This window comes from Hippopotamus amphibius, chromosome 9 (genome assembly GCF_030028045.1).
Source record: "Hippopotamus amphibius kiboko isolate mHipAmp2 chromosome 9, mHipAmp2.hap2, whole genome shotgun sequence".
NCBI lineage: Eukaryota > Metazoa > Chordata > Mammalia > Artiodactyla > Hippopotamidae > Hippopotamus > Hippopotamus amphibius.
In genome coordinates, this window is record NC_080194.1 from 92633252 (window position 1) to 92658137 (window position 24886).

Below are 24886 nucleotides of genomic sequence, written 5' to 3' on the forward strand. Positions count from 1 at the left end.
ACCTAATAGCAATCTAAGCCTGTAGCCATCGCTGAAGATGGTTTCCTTTGATATTGTTTCCTTTGTGAAGATTTCCTGTTTGGTAGATTAAAAAACAAGCTCATGCCATTAAGTCTGTGCCTTCTCCTCCCCAGCAGAGTAGAAGCATAGAAAGGTTACTAATTGTAGATAGAGCATTCATTGTTCAAAATGACAAATCTCCTATATACGCTAAGATGCTCGTTAGGAAGTTTTAAAATCAAGTGGTTTTCATTGCTTGCCCTGTTGCATTCGCCATTTAAAACACAAGCAGAATACTCCATGACTCTCCTGGACTGTGCTCTCCAGTCATACCAGCATCAGAGTCCCTCAGCTGTTATAGGCTGCATCAGCACGGCTTCCTCACTGTGCGGAGAAAGGCCCGTGGTGGGAAAGGACCTGGTGAAGGTCTTTGCCAATGAGTTAAAAGAGGTATCAAGAGTCCTCTTTCGAGATAATTCCCAAAGATACCTGCTCTGCTGAATCTCATTTGTTGGGATTTTTAGCAACCTGGCCCCAGTCTCTTAAGAAAAACAGGTTTCAGTGCAGGCAGACTTTAACTTATAAATTGAAATTATTGGGTTTCAAAAGTTGCAGGTTAGTTGGTAGGGCTTTAATTGCAGTTGCATTTGTAGTCATCATTTGTTAAATACCCATGTGTTTAAATTAAACAGTATGCTAGGTAATGTGAGAGAGTCAGAGATGAGAAAGATATTTTTAAGGAACCAGGGAGAGAAGGGGTAGACTTCTACTAGAGAGACAGGATGTTTTTAAGGAGCTAAAAGAATAGGATATTTATATCTGTAAATAACCAAAATAAAGGAGGAATACAAAGTAATAAGGGAGTGCAGAGAAGGCAGGGGACATTTCTTACAGGAGATCTTGAAGCCTTGACAGAAGAGGCATTTATTTTGCGTTGATGAATGAGAGTATTGGATTTCTCTCCTTGAAGTAGCTATAGTGATTCTAATGATGACCCTGACCTCTAAGCCGCTGGTGATCATTAAGTTTTTTACAACCTTAGGAGGCTGGCTGGGAGGTAGAGGCTCTAGCAGCTGGCCAGCTGCCAGTCAGTATGAAAAGGCTCTAGTAGCCAGGACTTGACAAGATGATTGACCCAGTGATTTTATTGCAGCTTTATTGTGGTTTAATTCAGTGACCCTTTCTTGAGTGTCTGCTATGTATGAAAACACTGTGTGGAGACTAAGCTAAATAAAACGATATCCCTCCCATTTACTGACTAGTGGAGGGTCTAAACACATAATACCACTGCGTATAACATGAGCAGAGTTGTAATTGGGCGGTAGGGGTATAAACAAAGGGCCATGGAAGCACAGAGGAGGAAGCCACTGACCTGGTATTTTGTGGTGGGAGTCAGTTAAGGCTTCTTACAGGAAGTAATATTTGACTGGGCCTTAAAAATGAGTGCTATTTCAAATGTGGCAAGGAGAGGAAGAGGCATGGCACAGAGAGGAAGTAGCATTAAAGAGGCACATAAGCACAGGATGTAAATAGTCTAGTGATGCTAGAATGGCCAGGGATGAGTTGGAAAGGTAGAGTGGAGCTGGGTCATGAAGGACCTTAAGTGACAGCGGTTAGAGCGCTAGACTAGTCTGTAAGCAGAAGGGAGTCACCAAACGTTTTTGAGTGAGGAGGCAGCACGATGTGACTTGTGTCACGTTCACTGTGCTGTGAATGAGTGGCCTAGAGGGAGATGAGGTGGATGGAGGGCAGTAAGCAAGAGCGTCAGTCGAGGTCAAGATAATGAGAGCATCAGCTGTGATGGGAGGCGTGGAAAGGGAACGGAGCAGGTGGGTTCAAGACACACTGACAGGGTAGAGGCAGTAAAAGTTGTATCTCCAGTCTGAAATGGAAATGAGAGGGGGCAGTGCTCCTAGTAACGTGAGGGCGATGCCATGAATGAACATGGGAACATCGCTGGAAGAGCACATTTGATTTTGGAAAATGGTGAGTTTGAGATGTTTCTTCCCAGGCAAGTATTGGAAGTTCACGTCAGGAACTTGAGAGTGGTACCAGGGCCAGAGATACAGATTTGGAGCATCATTACCAAACAGGTGGAAGCAGTGGGACCAGAAGAGTTAGCCCTGAGAAAATATAGGGCAAGGAGCGATAGCCAAAATCAGCACATGCCTTCCTAGAAAACCCTTCTGGAAGAGGTAGGAAGAAGAAAAGCAAATAGCAAACAGAGGCAGAGTTGTCAACGAGAGTAGAACTAGGAAAGGGAGGAGAGTTTCCAAGAGTAGAGAGGTAGATGCCCAATGTCTTCAGGTGCTGAGACCGTGGGAATGTGGTAGGCCCAGGGCAGGAGGGAGCTCTAGCCTGTCATACCTGCACGTTGTTCATATAAATATCTATGGGTGTAAAAGTATTTCTACGTCAGCGAGACTCTATCCTTTGGCTGCCATCCTTGCTCATTTTCTTAGTATTCCTCTCCAAACTGCACCCCTCCTATCTCCTGTCTACTCTCTCTTCAAACAGTAGAAGGGGGAGGAACGAAGAGGGGAAGTTGAAGCACAAAAGGAGTTGAAGTTAGAATGTAAACATTCTTGGTTTGTGAATATGTTGCATATTCTTTATTTTGAATAAGCCACCTTAATGATAATAAAGTCACTTCATCTAATTTTTAAGTTCACTGTATCTCTAGTAGTCATAAATATGTTTGTCATAAGAAATAAAAATAATCTGAAAATTCTGGGTCCAGTTGAGTAGTCTTAACATGTATTTACTGATTATGTTGTGGTCTTAATAGCAATCATTATCCAATTTTATTTTTGTTCTTAAAGGAGTAAGTATCACTCACCTTACTCCGTCCAGACTTAGGAAGGAAACGGTGCTGGTTTTGCTGACATAAACCAATCACATTTGCTTTTAGTTAACCAGGTATCTTTTGCATTCCAGCCCATCAGTATTTCTATTTCAGTATTATTTTAAATTTAAGTGGCTGGTTATGTAACTTCTAAAGGTTCTCTTTTTGTGTTTGATATTCAAACTTAAGGATCCAGAACCTTTATTCTTGTGACTAGAAACTAGTATTCACTGGGTAAAGATAACATGAGTTATGTCTGTTTTTCTTTCTAGATTTTGGCTTCAGTAACCTCTTCACTCCTGGGCAGCTGCTGAAGACCTGGTGTGGCAGCCCGCCTTACGCTGCACCTGAGCTGTTTGAAGGAAAGGAATATGACGGGCCCAAAGTGGACATCTGGGTATGTGAGCACCTTCTCTTATGCCCCATAGCATTTGTTCCCCTTGATTGATGGCAGCTTTTCTCATCCCGGACAGCACGTAGTGCTGCATGAGAATTGGGATCTTGATCACCTATTCTTTGAGTTCCCAATTCTTTGTGCAAGTCTGTTCTCCAACCCTTGTCTTGTGAACTGAGCCACAGATTTCAACCTCCCCCTTTGCATCTGCAAAAAAAAAAAAATCATATCCCAAGGACAAGTTCGGATGGGTACCCTTGCTAAGAACAGAAATTCTTTCTGTTGTTGCCACTTGCCTTCTCCCTAGGAAGAGTACTGAGAGAAATTCTAGATGTGTTCCCCAAAATTGATGTCTGGAAGCAAAGAAGAATGCTAACGGTTCTAAAGATGATTGGCCTTGACAGTGCCCCATATTATTGCTCGTAAAAAAGAAGAAAAAGATTGTTGCAGTATCTCGTGCCTGACTCACATCATCTCCATACACATACTCTAATGGCCTCTTTTGTTTCCTCCCATGTGGTTAATCGTACACGCTCTCTGTTTGGGATGCAGAGCCTTGGAGTCGTCCTCTATGTGCTTGTGTGTGGTGCCCTGCCATTTGATGGGAGCACACTGCAGAATCTGCGGGCCCGGGTGTTGAGTGGAAAGTTCCGCATCCCGTTTTTTATGTCCACAGGTAAGGGAGTTGCCAGTGCACAACTATGACTGGGTTCATGGAACGTTAGATGCGCTAAGTTATCCCAGGAACTGAGTGACGGAGTATAATGGCCCATTTAACAACCTCCAGTTTGCTGAATCAACACCTCTGGAGGCAAGGTTCTATAGGAACAGAGTGTCTAGGCTTTGGCATCGGATAACCCTGCCTGAGTTTGGCTCTGGGCTCTACACAGGGCTGCTAGTGTGAAATGGCAGGTGACTAAGTCTTTTTGAGGTTTAGTTTCCTCATCAGTAAAAGGCTGACAGTTTTGTGAGGACCACTACTATGAGAACTAAATTAAATAAGCTACCTAGGGTTAATAGGCGCATCATGTGGTAGCAAGGCAGTAGATATTCCTGGTTCACCTCTGTCTTCACCTCATCTCTCACCCTTTTTCAGGATAATATTTCCATTTACTGGGACCCCATTGAGATGTGGTAATAAATGCCAAGGATAAAGCAGGCTTTGCATCTTAGTCTTGCTGCTACTATATTTCCTGCTTCTATGACATTTATCCCCCAAACTCAAATAAAAAACTACTGTTTAAATGAGTGGGCAGTAGCTCTTGGAAAAATTTAACACTGAAAACAGACACCCGGAATCTACAATATTTCATCACCATCTACGTGCATGTAAGAACAGAACATTTTGGAGACAATACTGTAAGCAGCCTATTTAGTTTTGCTTCATCATGATTTCAGTTTAAGGAACAACACACGGAGCGTATGTCCACTGGGTTGGCAACACAGTATAAGCACATGGGAATTACATTTTAGAAAAAATGAGAATTTCATTTAGAATAAATATCAGAAATTTTATTCCTAAAATCCATTTTAGAAAAAGGCTGTAAGAAAAATAAAATAGAGAAGGGGATTGGGGTGGTGGGTGGGTGGTTATTTGAAAAGGTATGTCACTGAGGAATTGACATTTTAGCAAAGACTTAAAGAAGGCGAGGGTGTGAGCTGTGTGGTTTGAGGAAGAGCTTTCCGGGCAGAGGGGACGGTGAGTGCAAAGGCCTCAGGGAGGGAGCGTGCTTGGTGTCTAGGAAACAGGACGGAAGCCTGTGTGCTGGAAAGGGATGAGTGAGGGGAGAGGAGAGATGCAGTCAGAGAGGCAAGAGAGAGCTCACTGTGAGGGCCCATTCAGTGTAAAGACCTTAGTCTTCCCTCTGAGTGAAATGCGAAGGATCAGAGGATTTTCACAGAGGAATGACGCTATCTGACTTTTGGTTTTGCCTAACTTTTATTGTGGAAAATTTCAAACATACAAAAATATTGAAAGAATTTTATGGAGACTTTTGTTTTTTAAAAAATCACTTTGGCGACTCTGTTGGTTGAAAGGTTCAAGGGCTGAAAGAGGGAGACCAGTGAGTAGGAGACTTTTACAATAACCTAGATGAGAGAATATTGGTGGCTAGTTCCCAGACTGGGGTGTAGAGGTGGGGGTGGTAAGCAGTCGTCAGATTCAAGAGATAATATGTACGGTGTGGCTGGCGCTGTTCCAAGCGTTTTGCAAACATTAACTCATTTAATTATTTTAAAAACCCTATAAGATACAGGAAAGTATTACCGCCATTTTATAGGTGATAAAACTGAAGCCAGGAGACATTTAGCAATTTGCCCAAGATAACACAGCTTCTAAGTGACTAAACTAGAATTTGAACCTAGGCAGTCTGGCTCCAACAATATTTATGTGGGATTTGATCTGAGAGAAAGAGAGTAATTAAAGGTAACTCCAGGGTTTTTGATGTGAGCACCTGGAAGGATGGATTTACTGCTAACAGAGATGGGAATGGCTAGGGAAGACTATTTACATTTTGGAGAGAATGTTTTAGATGTGTTAGCTTGAGATGCACGTTAGACGTGTCAGTTGAGATATCGTATAGGCAGTTGAATATAGGACTGTAGCTTAGCTGGGAGCGGTGGGCTAGGGATACACATTTGGGAATGTTCGCTGTATATATAATATTTAAAGCTACGCGATAAGATCACTTTTTAGGCCATGATTGTAGAGAAGAGAAGAAGTCCAAGGAGTAGTCTCTGGAACACACTAATATTCAGAGATCAGGAAGGTGAAGAGGGACCAGCATGGGAATGGCTAGTAAGGTGAGCTCTCCTAGAGAGCAAGTGAAGAGAATGTTTCGAGGAGGAGGGAATGAGGAACTGTGTGGGGTGCTGCTGACAGGGCAGATGACTCAGAACTTGTAGGACAGAGGGAACGGAAAGTACCCGCTGAACTGAGGGGGCATCTTGAGACCGAGAAACAAGGCAGGTAGCTCCATGTGATCAATGGGTCAGTTTATTACAGGGCAACTTACTTACAAGGTGGGATCCGACGGACAGTGATCTGGAACCATTTGCAACTGTACTCTGTCTGCACTGCCAAGGGGACAGTTTTATAGTTAACCTGAAGGTATGCGGGTATGTGCTTGGAAACAGGAAGTGCCTTCCTAAGTCAAGATTTTTGAATGGGTAACTAGTCTCGTGAGCTCCAGGAATATGTCAGCAAAGGTCTTCATCATTGTTTGGAGACCACCAGAGCTCAGAGGCCACCTGGACCTAATGATCATGAAACAGTATTAACTACAGAGTGCTTGATGACAGGGAAGCGACCTACCACACAGTACAGTCCTAGGTAGCGTCAGTGGAAGGCCAGCAAGAATAGTTGGGGCCCAGGCTGGCATCAGCTATGCTAACAGCCATACGGAATTGAGTATTGGATTTTGAAATGTTGATGATCTTGAGGTACAGTTCTGGTGGAGAAGCAGGTACAAAACCCTGCTTCACGCAGATACAACCAGAAAGGAATAGAAGGGACATAGAGAGAGGAAATAGGCACAAGTCTTTCCCGTTTTACTCTGGAAGGAAGCAGAGGAGGGGTGTAGTGGATTGCTCTGGATGGAGTCACTAGTGATCTTGTCATAATCTACTGGATATCCTCTGTCTTTATCTTAATGGCTGCCCGGCAGTATTTAGTGCTAAATGCTAAAAATTCACCACTCCTTTCTTTCCTTTTTAAAAATAAGCTTTATTTTCTAGAGCAGTTTTGGGTTCATAGCAAAATTAAGCAGAAAGTACGGAGAGCTCCCGTATGTGCCCCATGCCCTCACACGCATAGCCTCCTCCACTGTCAGTGTCCCGCACCGAAGCAGAACATTTGCTACAATTGATGTGCCTACTTCGGCACTACATTGGATCATCATCTCAAGTCCATAGCTCACTAGGGCCCACTCTTGGTATTGCACATTCTGTGGGTTTGGGCAAATACATAATGACATGTATCCACCACTACACTGTCATACAGAGCAGTGTCACTGCCCTAAGAATCCTCTGTGCCTATTCATGCTTCCTGCTCCCTTACCCTCTGGCAGTCAGTGATCATTTTACTGTCTCCACAGTTTTGCCTTTTCCAGAATGGCATTTAGTTGGAATCATACAGTATGTAGCCTTTTCAGATTAGCTTCTTTCACTGAATAATATGCATGTAAGTTTTCTCTGTTTTTTCTTGGCCTAATAGCTCACATTTATTTATTTATTTATTTATTTATTTTTTTATTTAAAGCTCTTTATTGGAATATAATTGCTTTACACTGTTGTGCCAGTTTTTGCTGTACAACAAAGTGAATCAGCTGTATTTATACATATATCCCCATATCCCCTCCCTCCCACAACTCCCTCTCACCCTCCCTATCCCAGCCTTTTAAGTCATCACCCATCATCGAGTTGATCTCCCTATGTTATGCAGCAACTTCCCACTAGCTAGCTATTTTACATTTGGTAGTGTATATATGTCAATGCTACTCTCTCACTTCATCCCAGCTTCTCCTCCCCTCCCCCAACCCCGTTTCCTCAAGTCCATTCTCTACATCTGCATCTTTATTCTTGTCCTGTCACTGGGTTCATCAGTACCGTTTTTTTAGATTCCGTATATATGAGTTAGCATACGGTGTTTGTTTTTCTCTTTCTGGCTTACTTCACTCTGTACGACAGACTCTGTGTCCATCCACCTCACTACAAATAACTCAATTTCATTCCTTTTTATGGCTGAGTAATATTCCATTGTATATATGTGCCACATCTTCTTTATCCATTTATCTGTTGATGGGCATTTAGGTTCTTTCCATGTCCTGGCTATTGTAAATAGTGCTGCAGTGAACATTGTGGTACGTGTTTCTTTTTGGATTATGGTTTTCTCTGGGTATGTGCCCAGTAGTGGAATGGCTGGGTCATATGGTAGTTCCGTTTTTAGTTTTTTAAGGACCCTCCATACTGTTTTCCATAGTGGCTGTACCAACTTACATTCTCACCAACAGTGCAGGAGGGTTCCCTTTTGTCCACACCCTCTCCAACATTTATTGTTTACAGATTTTTTGATGATGGCCGTTCTGAACAGTGTGAGGTGATACCTCATTGTGGCTTTGACTTGCATTTCTCTAATGATTAGTGATGTTGAGCATCTTTTCATGTGTTTGTTAGCCATCTGCATGTCTTCTTTGGAGAAATGTCTATTTAGGTCTTCCACCCATTTGTGGATTGGGTTATTTGCTTTTTTGGTATGAAGCTGCGTGAGCTGCTTGTATCCTTTGGAGATTAATCCTTTGTCCTTTGCTTCGTTGGCAAATACTTTCTCCCATTCTAAGGGTTGTCTTCGTGTCTTGTTTATGGTTTCTTTTGCTGTGCAAAAGCTTTTAAGTTTCATGAGGTGCCATTTGTTTATTCTTGATTTTATTTCCATTCTGGGAGGTGGGTCCAAAAGGATCTTGCTTTGATGGATGTCATAGAGTGTTCTGCCTATGTTTTCCTCTAAACGTTTTATAGTGTCTGGCCTTACATTTAGGTCTTTAATCCATTTTGAGTTTCTTTTTGTGTATGGTGTTAGGAAGTGTTCTAATTTCATTCTTTTCCATGTAGCTGTCCAGTTTTCCCAACACCACTTATTGAAGATGCTGTCTTTTTCCCATTGTATATTCTTGTCTCCTTTGTCAAGGATAAGGTGCCCATATGTGCTTGGGTTTATCTCTGGGCTCTCTGTTGTGTTCCATTGATCTATATTTCTCTTTTTGTGCCAGTACCATACTGTCTTGATCACTGTAGCCTTGTAGTATAGTTTGAAGTCATGAAGCCTGATTCCACCAGCTCTGTCTTTCCTTTTCAGGATTGCTTTGGCTATTTGGGGTCTTTTGCATTTCCATACAAATCGTAAAATTTCTTGTTCTAGTTCTGTGAAAAATGCCATTGGTAATTTGATAGGCATTGCATTGACTCTGTAAATTGCTTTGGGTAGTATAGTCATTTTCACAATGTTGATTCTTCTAATTCAAGAACATGGTATGTCCCTCCATCTGTTTGTGTTGTCTTTGATTTCTTTCATTAGTGTCTTATAGTTTTCTGCATGCAGGTCTTTTGCCTCCTTAGGCAGGTTTATTCCTAGGTATTTTATTCTTTTTGTTGCATTGGTAAATGGGAGTGTTTCCTTAATTTCTCTTTGTGCTCTTTCGTTGTTAGTGTAAAGGAATGCAAGAGATTTCTGTGCATTAATTTTATATCCTGCTACTTTTGCCCATTGTTTTTTGTTTTTTGGGGTTTTTTTGGTTATCACTATGATTTATTGATTGATTTATTTTTTTTAAGAACTTTTATTGAGATACAGTTAACAGACTATAAACTGCATATATTTAGAGTGTACAATTTGGTATCCCAATCTCCCAATTCATTCCCCCCCAACCCTCCCTGCTTTCCCCACTTGGTGTCCGTATGTTTGTTCTCTACATCTGTGTCTCTATTTCTGCCTTGCAAACCGGTTGATTTGTACCATTTTTCTATATTCTGCATATATGTTAATATATGATATTTGTTTTTCTCTTTCTGGCTTACTTCACTCTGTGCCCATTGGTTTTTAATTAATTAATTAATTTGGTTGCACCAGGTCTTAGTTGCAGCAGGTGGGCTCCTTAGTTGTAGCTTGCCGGCTCCTCCTTAGTTGTGGCATGCAGGCTCCTTAGCTGTGGCATGTGAGCTCTTAGTTGCAGCATGTATGTGGACTCTAGTTCCCTGACCAGGGATTGAACCCCGACCCCCTGCATTGGGAGCGTGGGGTCTTAGCCACTGCACCACCAGGGAAGTCCCTCCATTTTGCCCTTTTTTTTAACTGGGTTGTTTGCTTATTGTTGAGTCACTCCTTACTTTTTAAAACACTTTTTTTTCCATTGCTTCTCAGCACCACATTCTCCAGTTTTCCTCCTGTCTCTCTGAGTGCACCTTGTCTGCCAGATTTCTGTTTCTCTGTTCATCCTTTACATATTTTCTTCTTCTTTTTTTTTTTTTTTTTTGTGGTTTTTGTTTGTTTGTTTTGGTTTTTTTTTTTTTTTTTTTTTTTTGGCACACGGGCTTAGTTGCTCCGTGGCATGTGGGATCTTCCTGGAGCAGGGATCGAACCTGCGTCCCCTGCATTGGCAGGCGGATTCTTAACCACTGCGCCACCTAGGAAGCCCACATATTTTCTTCTTTACACCATCTTTCTGAGCATCTTATTCACTGCATGGCTTCAGGGATCACAGTGATGTTCAGTGCCCGGTTGTAACACTCAGTTGACTCTGGCCCAGATCTCTCCTCTGAGGGGTCCAACCAGTTGCTACCAGTCAGCTTCACTTGCATGTCTTGAATTCACACCAGCGGAAACATTTTCAAAACTGAATTTAACCCCCTCCCTGGATACGCTCTTTTCTGTGTTTCCTGTCTCAGTGAATGGCATCACCATCTGACCAAGACAGAAACTAGCCTGATTGCTCCTTTCTTACCATCACCCCAGCCGTTCACTTACCAAATCCTGTACGTTTTGCCCTCCATCCCTGTAGATACTTCTGTACTGGCTCTTACCTGGATTAAATAATAGCCAATTAAATAGATTCCTGGCTCCAGCCTTCTCCCCCTCTAATACAATCTCCACACGGCTGCATGAGTAATGTTTCTAAAATATATGTCAAAACAGACAAAACACGCGCACACACACACGCACACACGCGCACAAGAGAAATCTGCTTATATCATTTTCCAGCTTAAACTTTTCAGCGGTTTACCATTGCCTCTAGGCTAAAGTTCACTCCTTAATATGGCTAGAGCACTGACTTCGTTTTTGACCATGACCATGGTAAAAAATACATTTTATAATGTGACCTAGAACATACATATATACATACAACTGAGCCAAAGATTTTTTCAAAAGCAAAACCTATCTTTACTATGTACAGTGCAGTTTATTCTGTTACATTAACAACGTTGATTGTAACTTACTAAATTGATCTAATGACTGCTGTTTGAAAAACACTGACATAGAAATACCTCTGTGACCTGGCTCGTGCCTATCTCTTCAGCCCCAGATCCCATTCTACATCTAGTCACCCTAATTTCCTTCTAGTTCCCTGAACAAGTGATGTTCTCTGGAGCAATTCCCTCTGCCTGGAATACTTCTCCCCCCCATGCCACCCACTCCTGTATTCCAGAGCAAGAAAGTAGATGCGATAGAAATAAGAATCTAGATAGTTTCTCCCCTCCTTTCCTTTATCATGGGACTTCCCAAACATTTCACTGTAATTATTTCTTTCATTATATATCTTCCGTACCAAACTGTGAGCTTAGAGAAAGTAAAGACAGTTGTTTCTAGCCTAGCAGAATATCTGGCATATAGTAGGATTTAGTAAAACAGTAAGTAGATAGTAAATAGAATCCTGCTTAAAACCCCCCAGGCACTTTCATTTTACGCTTGGAAAACAATTCCAGAAGTCATTGCTGTTATGGCTTACAAGGCACACTGCGGTTGGTCCCTCTCTTTAATCTCATTTCCTGCTCCTCTTCGCCTTAGGCCCTTTCGCCCCGAGCTCCAGTCACTGAGTGCTTGCTGTTTCTTAGATGTGCCAAGCGCACGTATTCCTGTTTCCTCAGATATTCATGTGGCTTCCTTACCTCATTTGAGGTTTCTGCTTAAATGTGCCCCCAGGGAGGCCTCTCCTGATACCCCCGTCATTCTCTTTCCATAACTCTGCTTCATGGTTTTTCATGGCTCTTACCACTACCTGACGTTATTTGTTTACTGTGTCGCCACCCCTATCCCCGCTGCCTCTTGACTGTAAGAAGATTTTACTTTTGTTCACTGCTGTGTTCCCAGGGCTTAGAACCGTGCATGGGTCCTGGTAGGCACTCAGTAAATATTTGTTAAATGAATGAATGAATGAAGGCAGGCATACATAGATCTGTTACTACCAAATAATTCAAATAATAATATCAATAACAGTAATTTACATTTCTTTAGGGCTTTCAGCTTTACAAAGTGTTTCCTGTGTTGATCTAATTTGAGCTGTGTAATTGTACTCTGGAATTGGTACTGACACTTAGTATTTACCATTTTGCCAATGAAGTTTAAGAAGCTGGAGTTGAAGGAAATTAGTTGACTTGCCTAAAGGCACACAGGTAATAAATGACTAAGTCAGTACTCAAATTCAGTGTTTGTTCTACTACACCACACGGTTGCAAAGAAAGGGCAAGATAAACAAACCACTTCCTCTGCTTTTCCAATTTCCGCAGTGTTTCCTGTGAGCAACTTGGATCCTTTCTCCCCTCCACCCCCATATCATGGCAAAAGATTTTTACTGAAGCCTTACCAGAACTGGCTTCAGATAGTGGATACTGGTGAAATCACTGACTGTGCTGTCAGCCACATAGTCTGCTAGTGCTTACTAATAAACTATGTAACATTTTAACTACTTAGAAAGAACTAATATTTATAGCATCGTAAGTTAACATGAAAGTTTAAAGACTCAGAGAATACCAACATTAATTATCCTAACCGTGGTCACTTTTTAATACCGGACAAGTAATTCCCTAAATAGGAGTAACATTTTTTGTAAAATGAAGTACAGAAAATGATAAACAACTGAATCTAGGAAATGAGTAGACAATTTGCTGTGTTACCAGTATGATCTCTCTGACCTCAGAGACATCCATGTGCTTGGCCTTGCCTGCCGTCATAGGCCTGAATCCCAAGGCCCATCAGAGATGGCACTCAGAAGGAGCAGGCACAGGTGAAAATGAATACATAAGATGGTTTAGTCTTTTCTCAGCTTAGACATCCTTTAAATCCGCAAAAGTTTCAAGTTCATGCGAAGGAAACCTAGAATCTGTCCCTGAGTCCTTTTTCTGCTTACACCTCTGGTTTCTGGACATAAATGCACCTTGTTAGACCTGTAGTTAATTCTTCATATGGAGGCCAGAGCCAGCCACTTGCCAGCCTGTCAGGTCTGCTATTACTGTGCTACAGATGTGATTGAGAGAAGTTCTAAAGAACAGAATCCTTTTCTCCTCAGGCTGTTGTCATAGATTTGAACTGTTCATCAGTTTTTCTGCCAGAAGGGTCTAGAAACTACAGCAGAGCTGGTGTAGTTTTTCACATGAAGCATTTGGGTTGGGGGAGTGGGGGAAGGCCCCACTGTCTAGCTTCTTCTAGCCAGGTTGAATTCCAGCCTATCTACAGCTGTGTGGGAGGCCATGCTGTACAAATGGATACACTTAGTTCAAGAATTCTAAGCATGTCTTTATTGTCAGTAATGTGTGGAATGAAGTGTCCTCGCAATTAGTGGATATTTCTAGGCCTGGTCTTGTTTGTTTGATACAAACTACCCTTCATGGACATCCCGAGTTATACTTAAGACATACTTTCAAGTTGGAATGACAGTGGTATAAATTTAAGAGGATTTATTCAAGGCGAATCGATATGATACCACCTAGCTCCGTAACTATGTATGTGTCTTCCTCTCTGCTCCCCTAGAATGCAACCTCCTTTTTATCAGAACTGTGTTTTACACGCACATCTTCCTCCTCCAAAAACTTAATAGTGTGGTATAAATATTCAGTAAATTTTTTTAATGACAAATTGAATAATCACCACTTACCTATAGAATCTTCCATCAGACTCTTGAATTTTATTATTAAAGTGATAGGTAACTCATTGATGATCTGAATTATTAATTGGTTTTATGTACTTCTCTTATATAGGTTATTATGTAAATGACCAGGTCAGGTGATTTCTAGTTTTAAAAAGGGCTTGATCTACGGTAGAGTTGGCCTTCAGTGTCTCACGTAAAATACATTTGGTCTAGACCAGTGTTTTCGGATTAAACCTCTCAGAGCATCCCAAAGATCAGTTAGGTAAAACCCTGAGCCTAAATTATGGAAGGATTCAAAGTTGAAACTTGCTGTTTTTTTGAGTTTCTGCAGAAGTTGAGACCTGACCTGGCCACGTGTGTTAGCAGATGCTTTCTCTGACTTCTGCTCGCACTGAGGGAAACCAACAACGTAAAGTTTTTGAGCACCAAGCTCAATCACTACCACTATATTTTTATAAACCATCAGAGACCTACTTCTTAAAGCCTAGTTTGTCTTATTCACCAGTTACACCACCTGCTAGCAAATATGGTAAGATCAGTCATGTATTTAGCTGAAGGAAAATTAATTACAGTGAAAAAACTGCACTGACGGCAAGTGTGTAGAGATCTCTTGTGGACAATATTTTTGAGTCCTTATTGATTAGACTTCACTGTGAGTTAATTAATTGTAATGCTGCATAAGCATTTTATCACTGGGAATGCAAGACCCAGACTTACATAATACTTCTGATGGAGACTACCATGCGGCTACTTGCCAAAAAGCTTCTACTTAGATGCAAACAGTTCTGCCCTGATTAGCTTACTCATCAAGTACCACACAACATCTTGCTTGGCTAAAAGCACTTTGTTTAGAGGGATTGGGACAGGAGATTAAAGTAACTCGCCCATCAGTCTCTGTATACTGAAGGGCTCAGGGTCCTCAAAGCAGTTCTCTCATACCTTTTTAAGGTATACTCTGCCGCTAGGGAGACAGTCTGGGTAGTGCTTTCATGTTAGTGAACACAGAAATCTGCATGATGTCAGGAACGAGGCTAGAGCCACCTCAGAGTTAAGCAAGCCTCCCCTGACCGTCTCGGTAATTCTACGTAACATAATAGAAGGCCAGGGGGTAAATATTGGTACTGCCCTATTTATTAGTACCCTTTTCAAGTACACAGTCTCCTAGCTTCAGCAACCCTATAGAGGAAAACAGAGTAAGGGAAGAAGTTGTCGTTGGAAGGACTCCACAGATTTGGATAATAGCTAACAGCCATTGAACACTTCTTGGTATTAGATACTGTTGCGTTAACCTATTTAATATTTCAACAACCCTATGAGATGGACTACTATTGTCATTTGATAGACAAGACAGTTGAGGCGTGTTAAGGATAAATAACACACCCAAAATCACACAGCTAGGAAGTGGCAGAGCTGCAGTTTAAGCCTTTGCACTCTGGCTTCAGAAGCCACCTAACTGTCTTTGATTGTATTTTAATTCTCGGTGAGTATGTATCTGACAGGTTATTCCAAGTATCAGGAGGGTCCTGGAATGGATGTCTTTACCCATCTGCATCTGGATTATTTATGGAAAAAAGTGTTAGTATCAAGTACTGTGTATTGGACTCTGGTGTAAAACTGAGCCAGAATTTTCTTCCACTATAATGATTGCTATCTGGACTTAAAATACATTTGAATAATAAGATAGCATAAGTGACAAATTTTTGTTTTAAAAATGTGAACTGCAAATTGGACAGCCTCTTGTATAACAGTGCAGCATGCCAGGGCCTTTCCAAGGTCAGGGCTGCAGGTAAATGTGGGCATCCCCAGCCTTTAAGCCAGTGTCTCCCAATTTCTAAATCTTAATTCCAGCAACATCACAGCCACCTAGAAAAAGTTAAAAATAAGGAAAGTTCAAGAAATATTGTGTCAGCCAAAAAGTTCATTCAGGTTTTTCTGTAAACCAGAACAGTTTGGCCAACCCAGTAGATGTTGTTTTTCTAGTAAATGGATATCTATGGGTCAAACACTTGTTTTCTCCTCAGTTTGTCTCAGGTGATAAACTGTTAACGTCAAAGAGCAAAGCCTCTCAGCCTAACCTTATTGATTCCTGATAGAAGCTTTTCTTATCTGTGCTATCATTATTTGCTAGATTGTGCCCAGCCATCTCCATTTGGCCTCTGTCAAGACAGAGAAAGTATCTCTGTTATAAGGAACTTTATTTCTGTTCCAGAAGATTCTGATAATAATTTGCAGAAACCAGCAGTGGTAGAATTTGTATTTAAATCTCTCTCCACTTTCTTGTCTGATCTCTTGCTGTTGGGCTATGCTTGTAGGAATTTTACTGAATGCTTTGATACTGGGACTCCCATTTTTCTTTCCCCAAAAAGCATGTGGTTTCAAAACAAGACTTTATCTCCTCGGTGTCATTTCTTTTAGAGGAACTGATCTCAGTGCTTTTTATTATGAGTCAAATTTTATTACAACCAACATTATTATAGATTAAGTTCCATTAGAGTTAATTCCAAGATTGTGTTTTTCATTGTGTATAACTGTGGTTATTGACTGTTACTTTCAAGTTAGAAATGCAAGTTAGAAATGTTTATGTATTTCTATTGTGACAGTAAAGTAAAATTTAATTTCTATAGAGTAAAAATCCAATACCTGCAGCACTGTTGTTCTAGCAACATCCAATATGACAAAATTTCATTGTAACAACAACGAAAACCCTGTGTTTTGTGTGATTACATTTAACATTTGTGTGATGGCTCTGTGTATCTATAGGACAGCACATTCAGTGTATGTTCTTTATACATAAAAATGCCTTATTTTAAGACCATTTGTCTACTTTGTTTCCATATTAAAATAGTCAGTATGTAAGATAGATTTGACCTCAGTTGACAGCTGACAGTGACAGGGTTTCCTTGGGCATGTTAAAAAATATCTCTTAGTACTTAGTCCACAAACAGAGAGGATTCCCAACTCTGGGCAGCTTCATTCCAAAGGAAGGTATCTTGGCAAACACACCTGTGATTGCTTATTGATTGTCTTTTATGGCATTGAAAGGTAGCACACTGTTTATTTATTTTTATTTATTTACTTATTTGGCTGCACCAGGTCTTAGTTGCGAAACTCGGGATCTTCATTGCGCTATGCGGGATCTCGTTTCCTGACCAGGGATTGGACTCAGGCCCCCTGTATTGGGAGCTCAGAGTCTTAACCACTGGACCACCAGGGAAGTCCCCAGTAGCACACTGTTTTAGCCATGATTATGACAGGATCAGGACATTATGACAGACTTCTTTTCTTTCCCTCTCCTTTTTTCCTCTTCCCCTTTCCTTTCCTTTCCTTTCAAAGACAGGTAGCATTAAAGAGGAGCTCTGAGTCACAAACATTTGTAAGTCTAGAATATAGACTCATATCAAAGCCGTGTTGCTACATCCAGATATTGTCATTGCAGACCAGTCGTCAATCCTGTTCTTTTTGTCTGCTGTAATAGTATCTCTTCTCCCCCAGACTGGTACCTGAGCTGGCCAAAGTGAATGGATAACAGAATCAGGCAATATATCACATTCTATTCTTGTTCTGAAAAGTGTAAGGCTTTAGTGCTATTTAACTTAAAAAAAATATGAAGTTAATTCATTTTCAGGGAAATAGACATTTGAGCTAATTTATTTTTGATTTTTTGGACTTTTGAGATTTGAGAAAAATAGCACCCTCTTTGAAATTTGAATTGCTCTGGAGAATTAAACGCTATTAAGAAGTTTGTTAAAATTATTGAAAAGAAAGAGCTCTTGGGCTGTTTTGGCATTACCTTTGAACACACCTAGTATTGACTGGAAAGAGGACATGAGAAACCACACCATACCCTCTTCCAAGCACCTGTAAGAGACATGAATTTCCTGGGTAACTGCTTCTTCTTCCCATTCTGCCCATGCCTCCTGGCACACAGATGTCTCCTCTTCCCCCCGCTCCAAGCAGTTTTATGTGGTCAGAAAGAATCTACGACTCAGTTCCTTTCAGACCACACCTCTGCACATAGAGCTGAAAATGATTGCTTTGCCATGTCCCGTACTTTGGCAACACATGAAGGGTTTAAGGGACAGTTGGCATTTCCTCCATCATGAGATCAGCCTGAAGATTCTGAGGGCCAGTTCCCAGATTTTTGCCTGCCCCTTCTGCCTGTCTGTGATTCCTTGATTGGGGAAGCCTGTGGTTGCCAGCCTTCCATCCCAGGCCTGATCACCATGCCACAACCAGAGAATGTAAACCAGGCTCGCTCTTCTGTAGTGCATTTCAGCCTCACCATCATGTCCTCGCCTTCTCAGTTCATCTTAATACAACTTGCCATTTCCCGTAACACTGTTTTCCAGCTAGTTCATAGCCTTCTGACCATAAATTTATTACCTAGCCCACTTTCTATGAACTTGGCTTAGAGGTGACTCTCTCGTGGTAGAACCTGTGGAGATTATATGGCATTCGATCTGTCAGAAGAGGAATGAAATTGATTTGATATGTTTTTATAAAGATATGCTGACTGCTACCTAAAACATCAACAATTAATTTAGGTATTATATGGGTTAAAAACTCTGGCTTTGGCATAAGACCAACTATAATTTGTATCCTGGTTTGGCCTTTTATTATCTGGTCAAGTTTCTTAACTTATCTGATTTTTAATTTCTCTATTTGTACAATAGATATAATACTAATAAGGATTCGTATGTGAATTGAATGTTTAAATTAACTTCAAGGGTTAATTTATTTTAATTAGCATTCTGCCTAGTTCTTATATAGTGCTTGATAAATGTTATTAATTATTATTAAATAATATTTTTGAATGAATTGCTCTATTGATCTTTCATTCCCTCCTTCCTTGTGTTGTTTTACACTCTTTTCTCTCTCTCACCCTCACTCTCTTAAGAGGCTAAAGATATGTTATTAATACTTTCAGACACATTCGCAGGGTTTATGGAGAAGATTTATCTGCCAGGAGCTGTTTGGGTTTGTTGTATCATAACCTAGACGCTATGCTATGCCACACGCAGATGTCTCCTCACGTGGTACTCTGATTTACATATTATTCTGTACAGCCTCAGAAAAGATCAGTGAGTAAGTACCCTCTGTGTGAATGAGACAAAGACCTCTAAAGCTACAAGGGGAGGCCTTGGAAATCATCTGACCGAGGCTTTTGCCCCCAAACAATACCATGTCATAATCTTCTGTAAAATGATAGTTGGCTGGTTTTTCTAGCTTGAAGCATAGAGAATGCCTATTCTATTGTGGGTTCTTAGAATCAGATTATTAAAGCTGTTAGAAGGAATTGTAGCAGTCACCTAGTCCAATGTTTCTTTCAACTGGCATTACTGAGAACCTGTTACATACCATGTGCTCTGCAGGCCCTGGGGATACAGAGCTCAGTGAGATGTTCAGGGAAGCCCAGTCATCCTCACACCTAATACTGGGGGCCCTTCTAATGACATCTCAAATGCCAGCCTCTGGTTAGATGTTTCTGGTAACAATATGGATACTATTTCACAGGTCAAATCATTCCCTTTTCACAGTTACATGGTTTTTGGAGTTGGAGGAGACCAAAACGTTCATCCTATCCAGTGGCGTCTGGACTTAATTTTTTAAGTGAAACCTTAGAATACTAATATATAAAATAAATGAAATTAGCTTTGCTCCAGGTGTGGCCCTGCCTGCTTGGCTGTCCCCCCTCACTTCCCTAAGGGTCCCCTCCTTAGATCACTAGGACCTTGATCCAGTACTTTGGATCAACTCTAATAATTAGAAAGCTCTTTCCTAAATTGAACTTTTTAACTTCTAATTATTCTAAATTCAGGGCTCTGGAGCAGCAAAGTGTATATGCACTTTGTCTTCTGTATAAATAAGTTTCAGATACTTGAAGAACCCACAGTGTGCCCCTTCCTGCCTACCTACACCTTTTCTTCTCCAAGATAAATCGGCCTCATGGCCTTTAACCTGTCTTCAGGGAACACATTTTCAAAGTTTTAGTCAGGGATTCTTTCTTAAGTTATTCTGTTTCTTCTTCTATCTTGGAAACTAGAGACAGAGCTTCTATTAACTATCTTGGGTGAATTTGAAGTTGCTTTTCAACTCCCCTTCTTCATCCTTTATTTTTTTCCCCTTCAGGCTGAATACTTTCAGCCCCTTAGAGAAGGCTGTTTATTATCAAGGTCAAAAAAGAAAAAAGATGGTTAAGACCCGGCCTCAGGTGGAATTACAACTTGAGATGGCAGTCTGAACTTAATTCCATTTCAGGACCCTGCCCATACGACAGCCCTCTCCACAAAGTCATCCAAATGCCTGTCAGCGCCGTGAGGCAGGGCCTGAGCTGGGCATCCTCTAGTCATCGTTCTCGTGGCATCAGGTTTCACAGACCCACAGTGGATTTTCACTGCAGAGGCTGCTTGGCGCTTGGGAGGAGCAGATGAGGGCAGTTCTGAAGGGAGCCCCCCATGGGCACAGGCAGAGCCAAGGGTTCATGCCCTGCTCCAAGTGCTTCAATTTCATTCAGTATCAAAGGGCTGCCCTTTGAGAGCAAATAAGCGATGGGGACATGTTTAACATTAAAATAGAGTTCTCTTTGGCATCTGGGAAAGTTGATGTTTTGTACTCTTTGATCTTAGGCCCTGTTTTCTTTCCACTCATTTTAATTGACTGTCCAGTGGTTAATTGTGTTATTAGGTTTGAGAGCATCTATTTGCTTTGTTTTCACCCTCTTTCCACGTTTTATGTAGAATGGTGTGTTCCAGTCTAGTTTGAATATAATTTCCTGAGCTATATGTGACACTTAGGAAACATGAGTTGATAATAATACCCTGGCTTTCCACATTTTGTCATATTTTACCATCTGTGCAACATACGAAGAGTGTTAGATTTCTGCTCCTTTGGGCGCTGGATATCATGTAGGGCACACAGATAAGAGTGCATGTCCTTTAGGTGTTGCCACCACAACAAGGAGTTCTCAGCCTGGGACCTGTAGACACCTGGGGAATCTGTGACAGGCTTTGGGGGCTCCTTGAATGGTCTAAAAGTATATGGAAATTTTTGTGTAGAAATTCTTGTTCATATTTTTCTGGAGATTTTTCAAAGCATCTGAAACCAAATAATGGTTAAGGATGATTTAATAGAGGTGTGAAGATCCTGGTATTGAACCAGATGCATCTTCTAATCAGGGCTTATTACAGTGGTGTTCATCTTTATTGTTGTTGTTTTTAATAAAATGCCTTGAAAGTTGTTTTAAAGCAAGCCTGTAACCAAACATCACTCTGCCGTGGTCATCTGATTCAGGACTAATGTGGCTACCTTTCATGCGCTAGATGCTATGCGGAAACCAAAAGAAAACAGCAGAGTGCCATCTAGAGGGCCTAACAATAATTTCACAGCTTTGGAATCAGGCCCAGGCCCTCTCCCTACATGGGGTCTTTAGTTTTTGTAACTTTCTAAATGAAGAACATTTTTTCCCTCTCAAGTAATTGCACACTATAAAGGTGTGTGGAGATAATATTTATCATCTACACAGAGGCTGCAGTTGTGGGTTCTAGCCTTGCTACTCTGGGGACATAATTTTAATAAAAACAATGTTGTAGATGGCACTTATTTTATAGGGAGGTAGGAACTACAGCCTTTGAGATCCGCACTGCATTTGAATGTACTTTTGATCATAAAGCGAGAACAAATCGATGGGGCTTCCCTGGCAGCGCGGGGGTTAAGAATCCGATGCAGGGGACATAGTTTCCAGCCCTGATCTGGGAAGATCCCTCCTGCTGTGGAGCAACTAAGCCCGTGCGCCACAACTACTGAAGCCCATGTGCTCTAGGGCCCGTGAGCCACAACTATTGAGCCCATGTGCTACAATGCACAGCGCACGCACAGCAATGAAGACCCAACACAGCCAATAAAAAATAAATTTAAAAAAATAATTTAAAAAAAAAGAACAAATTGATGACTGCCATAAAATCATTTTGATATAGGGACTTTGTTGTATTTTCATTTAAATTTAGAATAAATTAAAAATTGAGTAATTTGTCTTAATTATTCTTTGTGTTCCTTTCATGATGGCGATATAGAATGGTGTTTGCCAAATGGTGCAGAAATTGTGGGGTTTCAGAGTTGAATTTACTCTGAAGAAATATACCCAGTGATTTGTAGCCACATGAAAATGGGCAAGAGCGTATAGCTCTCGAGTCCCAGCTCTGCCCTTTACGTTGCAGTGGTCGATTATGTTAACTTGTTTCTTCTTTTGTAAATGGGGCTGATAACATTATCTAGTATAGAGTTGTTGCGAGATTAAATGAAATAAAGTTGGTAAGCACAGTGCCTTGTACATAAAAAGTCGTTTAACTTATTAAAGTCTCATTAATTGATTATTGTTATTGTTAGTATCACTGACCAGTTTTATTTTCAGGACAGCTGTAGTGACATAGAAACAGACGATTTTGTATCTTACAGAGAATTTTATAGTTTTAAAAAGCAATTCCATAAATACAATCTTGTTTGATTAGTTTCCACAAATATTTATTTATTCACATATTCAGCAGCTATTTATTCAGCTTCTGTTAGGTATAATAAGCATCTTTGGCATTGCAAGTTTGGCGCCGGAAACAGCAATAAGAAAGACATGGACCTTACGTGGGCAGGCGTGGGTTAGACAACAAGCAGTAAATAAACAAGGTGATTTCACAAAGAAGTCATTAGTGTGAAGGAAACTAGTATGATGTAATAGAGCATGACGGGAAGCCTACTTGAGGTTGATGAGGCGGCCAGGGAAGATCTTTCTCAGAAAGTGACATTTAAGCTCTTTCCTGAATGACACGCAACCAGCCACATGAGGGTTTGGGAGCGGCTACCCCGATTATGGGAAACAGCAAGTGTAAATGCTGTTGGAGGGAGTGTGTTACGCCTGTGCACGGATTAGAAAGAAGGCCAGTGCTGCTGGAGCTCAGGGAGCTGAGGGTGTGTGGCAGGAGATGAGGTCAGAGGACTTTGGAATTTATTCTGCGCGTTCTGGGTGACATAGGGTGTGGATCAGAGCACCAACCAAAGAGTCAGACTGTCTGGTTTGAAATCTGACCTATTACGTGGCCTTCGACAAGCATCTTGACTGCTCTGTGTCTAATTTTTACCATCTCCAAAACGAGAGTGATAGTTCCTTCCTCCTAGGGTTGCTGTGAGGATTAAATGAGGTAAGAACAATTGTGAAGCGCTCTCAGGAGTGTCGTGATGCTGCTGTTTTTATCGTCGTCACCACCTTCGTCACAAATGCTACCCCGGCATCATCCTTACCACCCCCAGTTTACAGATGAGACAACTTAGAAATAGATGGTGGTTCTGAAATCAAAATACAGGCGTCTGGATTTTGAAACCATCATTCTTTCTGCAGTATATTCTGAAGCGTGAGATCCCAGAGAGAAACATCTCTTGGTCTGAATCTCATTCGCTCAGAGCCCAGTTGTACGCACCTGTGAATGTTTAAACCACATGGAGGAAGCGATCAGGAAGGCCAGCAGAGACCCAGTGTGTGGTAGGGAGGCATCCTGTGCCTGTGCCTGTCTCTTTACACCTGGAACCATCATAACTTTTAATTCCCTGAGTTGTGAAGAGCACTTTTGGACCCTAAGCCAAAAGCATTAGTATGCACGTAGGAATGAGTAGAGGAGGAAGGAACTGACTACTTTGAGGACCTTGTAAGATACTGAATCTCTTCAGAAGGACATTCAGCTCTTCATTAATTGCATTAAATGGGGCCATACATGATGTAAATAAATGATATCTAGGGATTATCCCCAGAATTTTTTCTCATCTGACTTTTAGTGACGGTATTAACCAGACTACTAGATTTGAATTTCTCTTTCCTCCACCTCTTCCTGCCTTTGCCCAGCCCCTTCTGGAGTACGCGAGGTCATAGGTAAGGCTCATGAAGCTAGAGAAGCAAATGAAAAGCCAGGAGCTTGAAATCTCCCTGCTCGCCTTGCCTCTAGTCCCCCAGTCCCCGCCATGCCACCCTCGCCAGCTCTGACGGCAGGCTCTGTGTCTGTTGCAGAGTGTGAGCACTTGATCCGCCACATGCTGGTGTTAGACCCCAACAAGCGCCTCTCCATGGAGCAGATCTGCAAGCACAAGTGGATGAAGCTAGGGGACGCCGATCCCAACTTTGACAGGGTGAGCTGGGCACCGCTTGCCCCAAGGGACTCCTCCTAGGGCTGCTGCAGTCTCTTTTGCATGAGGTTGTAATCAGGCCAGGACCTGAAAAGGCGGGCCTGGACACAGACTGTTGTATAATCCTAAAGCAAGTGAAGCCAGCAGGAAGGGATGTTAAACCAGCTGAATTGTTGGAGAGCAGTGATACCAATTCCCAGCACTTGTCCTCAAATCAGATCCCTTCCTGGCTCTTGAGACAGCACAGCCTCCTCCCACAGGGTTGTTTCTCTTCTCTTGTCTTACTGTGCTCAGTCCAGGGGCTCCTGTAGCATTCTTTTATTTAAACCATTATAGCCATCCTGGGTACCCCAAGGAGCTCAGGAAAATAGCGGCCTTACGATCTTATCAGCTCTTTGCTGTGTATGCAGGGCTTTCTTGCTTAGGCTTTGTCTGAGGCCAAAAATAACCCAAGCTAAGGGGCAGCTTGTTCATTATATATATGCCATATTGACATTGTTAATTGGGAGTTTGATAGCCTGCCTCTTCTCGTGACAGTTAATAGCTGAATGCCAGCAGCTGAAGGAAGAAAGACAGATGGACCCCCTAAATGAGGATGTCCTCTTAGCCATGGAGGACATGGGACTGGACAAAGAGCGGACACTACAGGTATCTCTAAATGAGTGGAGGACAAGGTGGGCTGTCGCTGTACTCCCTCTATCCTGCCCTTTCCATGTCTCCTTCCTGAGAACTTGGGTCTTTTTGTTTTCGTCCTGTTCTTCTGCCTCAGCCCCTGTCTGGGCCTCGGAAAGAAGGCGCTTTGGTCTTCTAATGTTACTATTAAAAGGGTTTTGGTCGCTGACGTGCCCGTTCACCAGG

The 24886-nt window shown here is 41.6% G+C and overlaps 1 protein-coding gene across 8 annotated transcripts in view; it reads left to right on the top strand.

The window, feature by feature from the left end:
• Nucleotides 1-24886, top strand: part of SIK3 (SIK family kinase 3) — a 295319-nt gene that overhangs the window by 241097 nt on the left and 29336 nt on the right. For all 8 annotated transcript variants that reach the window (XM_057747818.1, XM_057747824.1, XM_057747819.1 and 5 more), the window contains 4 exons: nt 3118-3242; nt 3792-3915; nt 23913-24031; nt 24566-24676. In XM_057747818.1, the coding sequence (XP_057603801.1) occupies nt 3118-3242; nt 3792-3915; nt 23913-24031; nt 24566-24676 (479 nt within the window). The remainder of the gene's footprint in view (nt 1-3117; nt 3243-3791; nt 3916-23912; nt 24032-24565; nt 24677-24886) is intronic.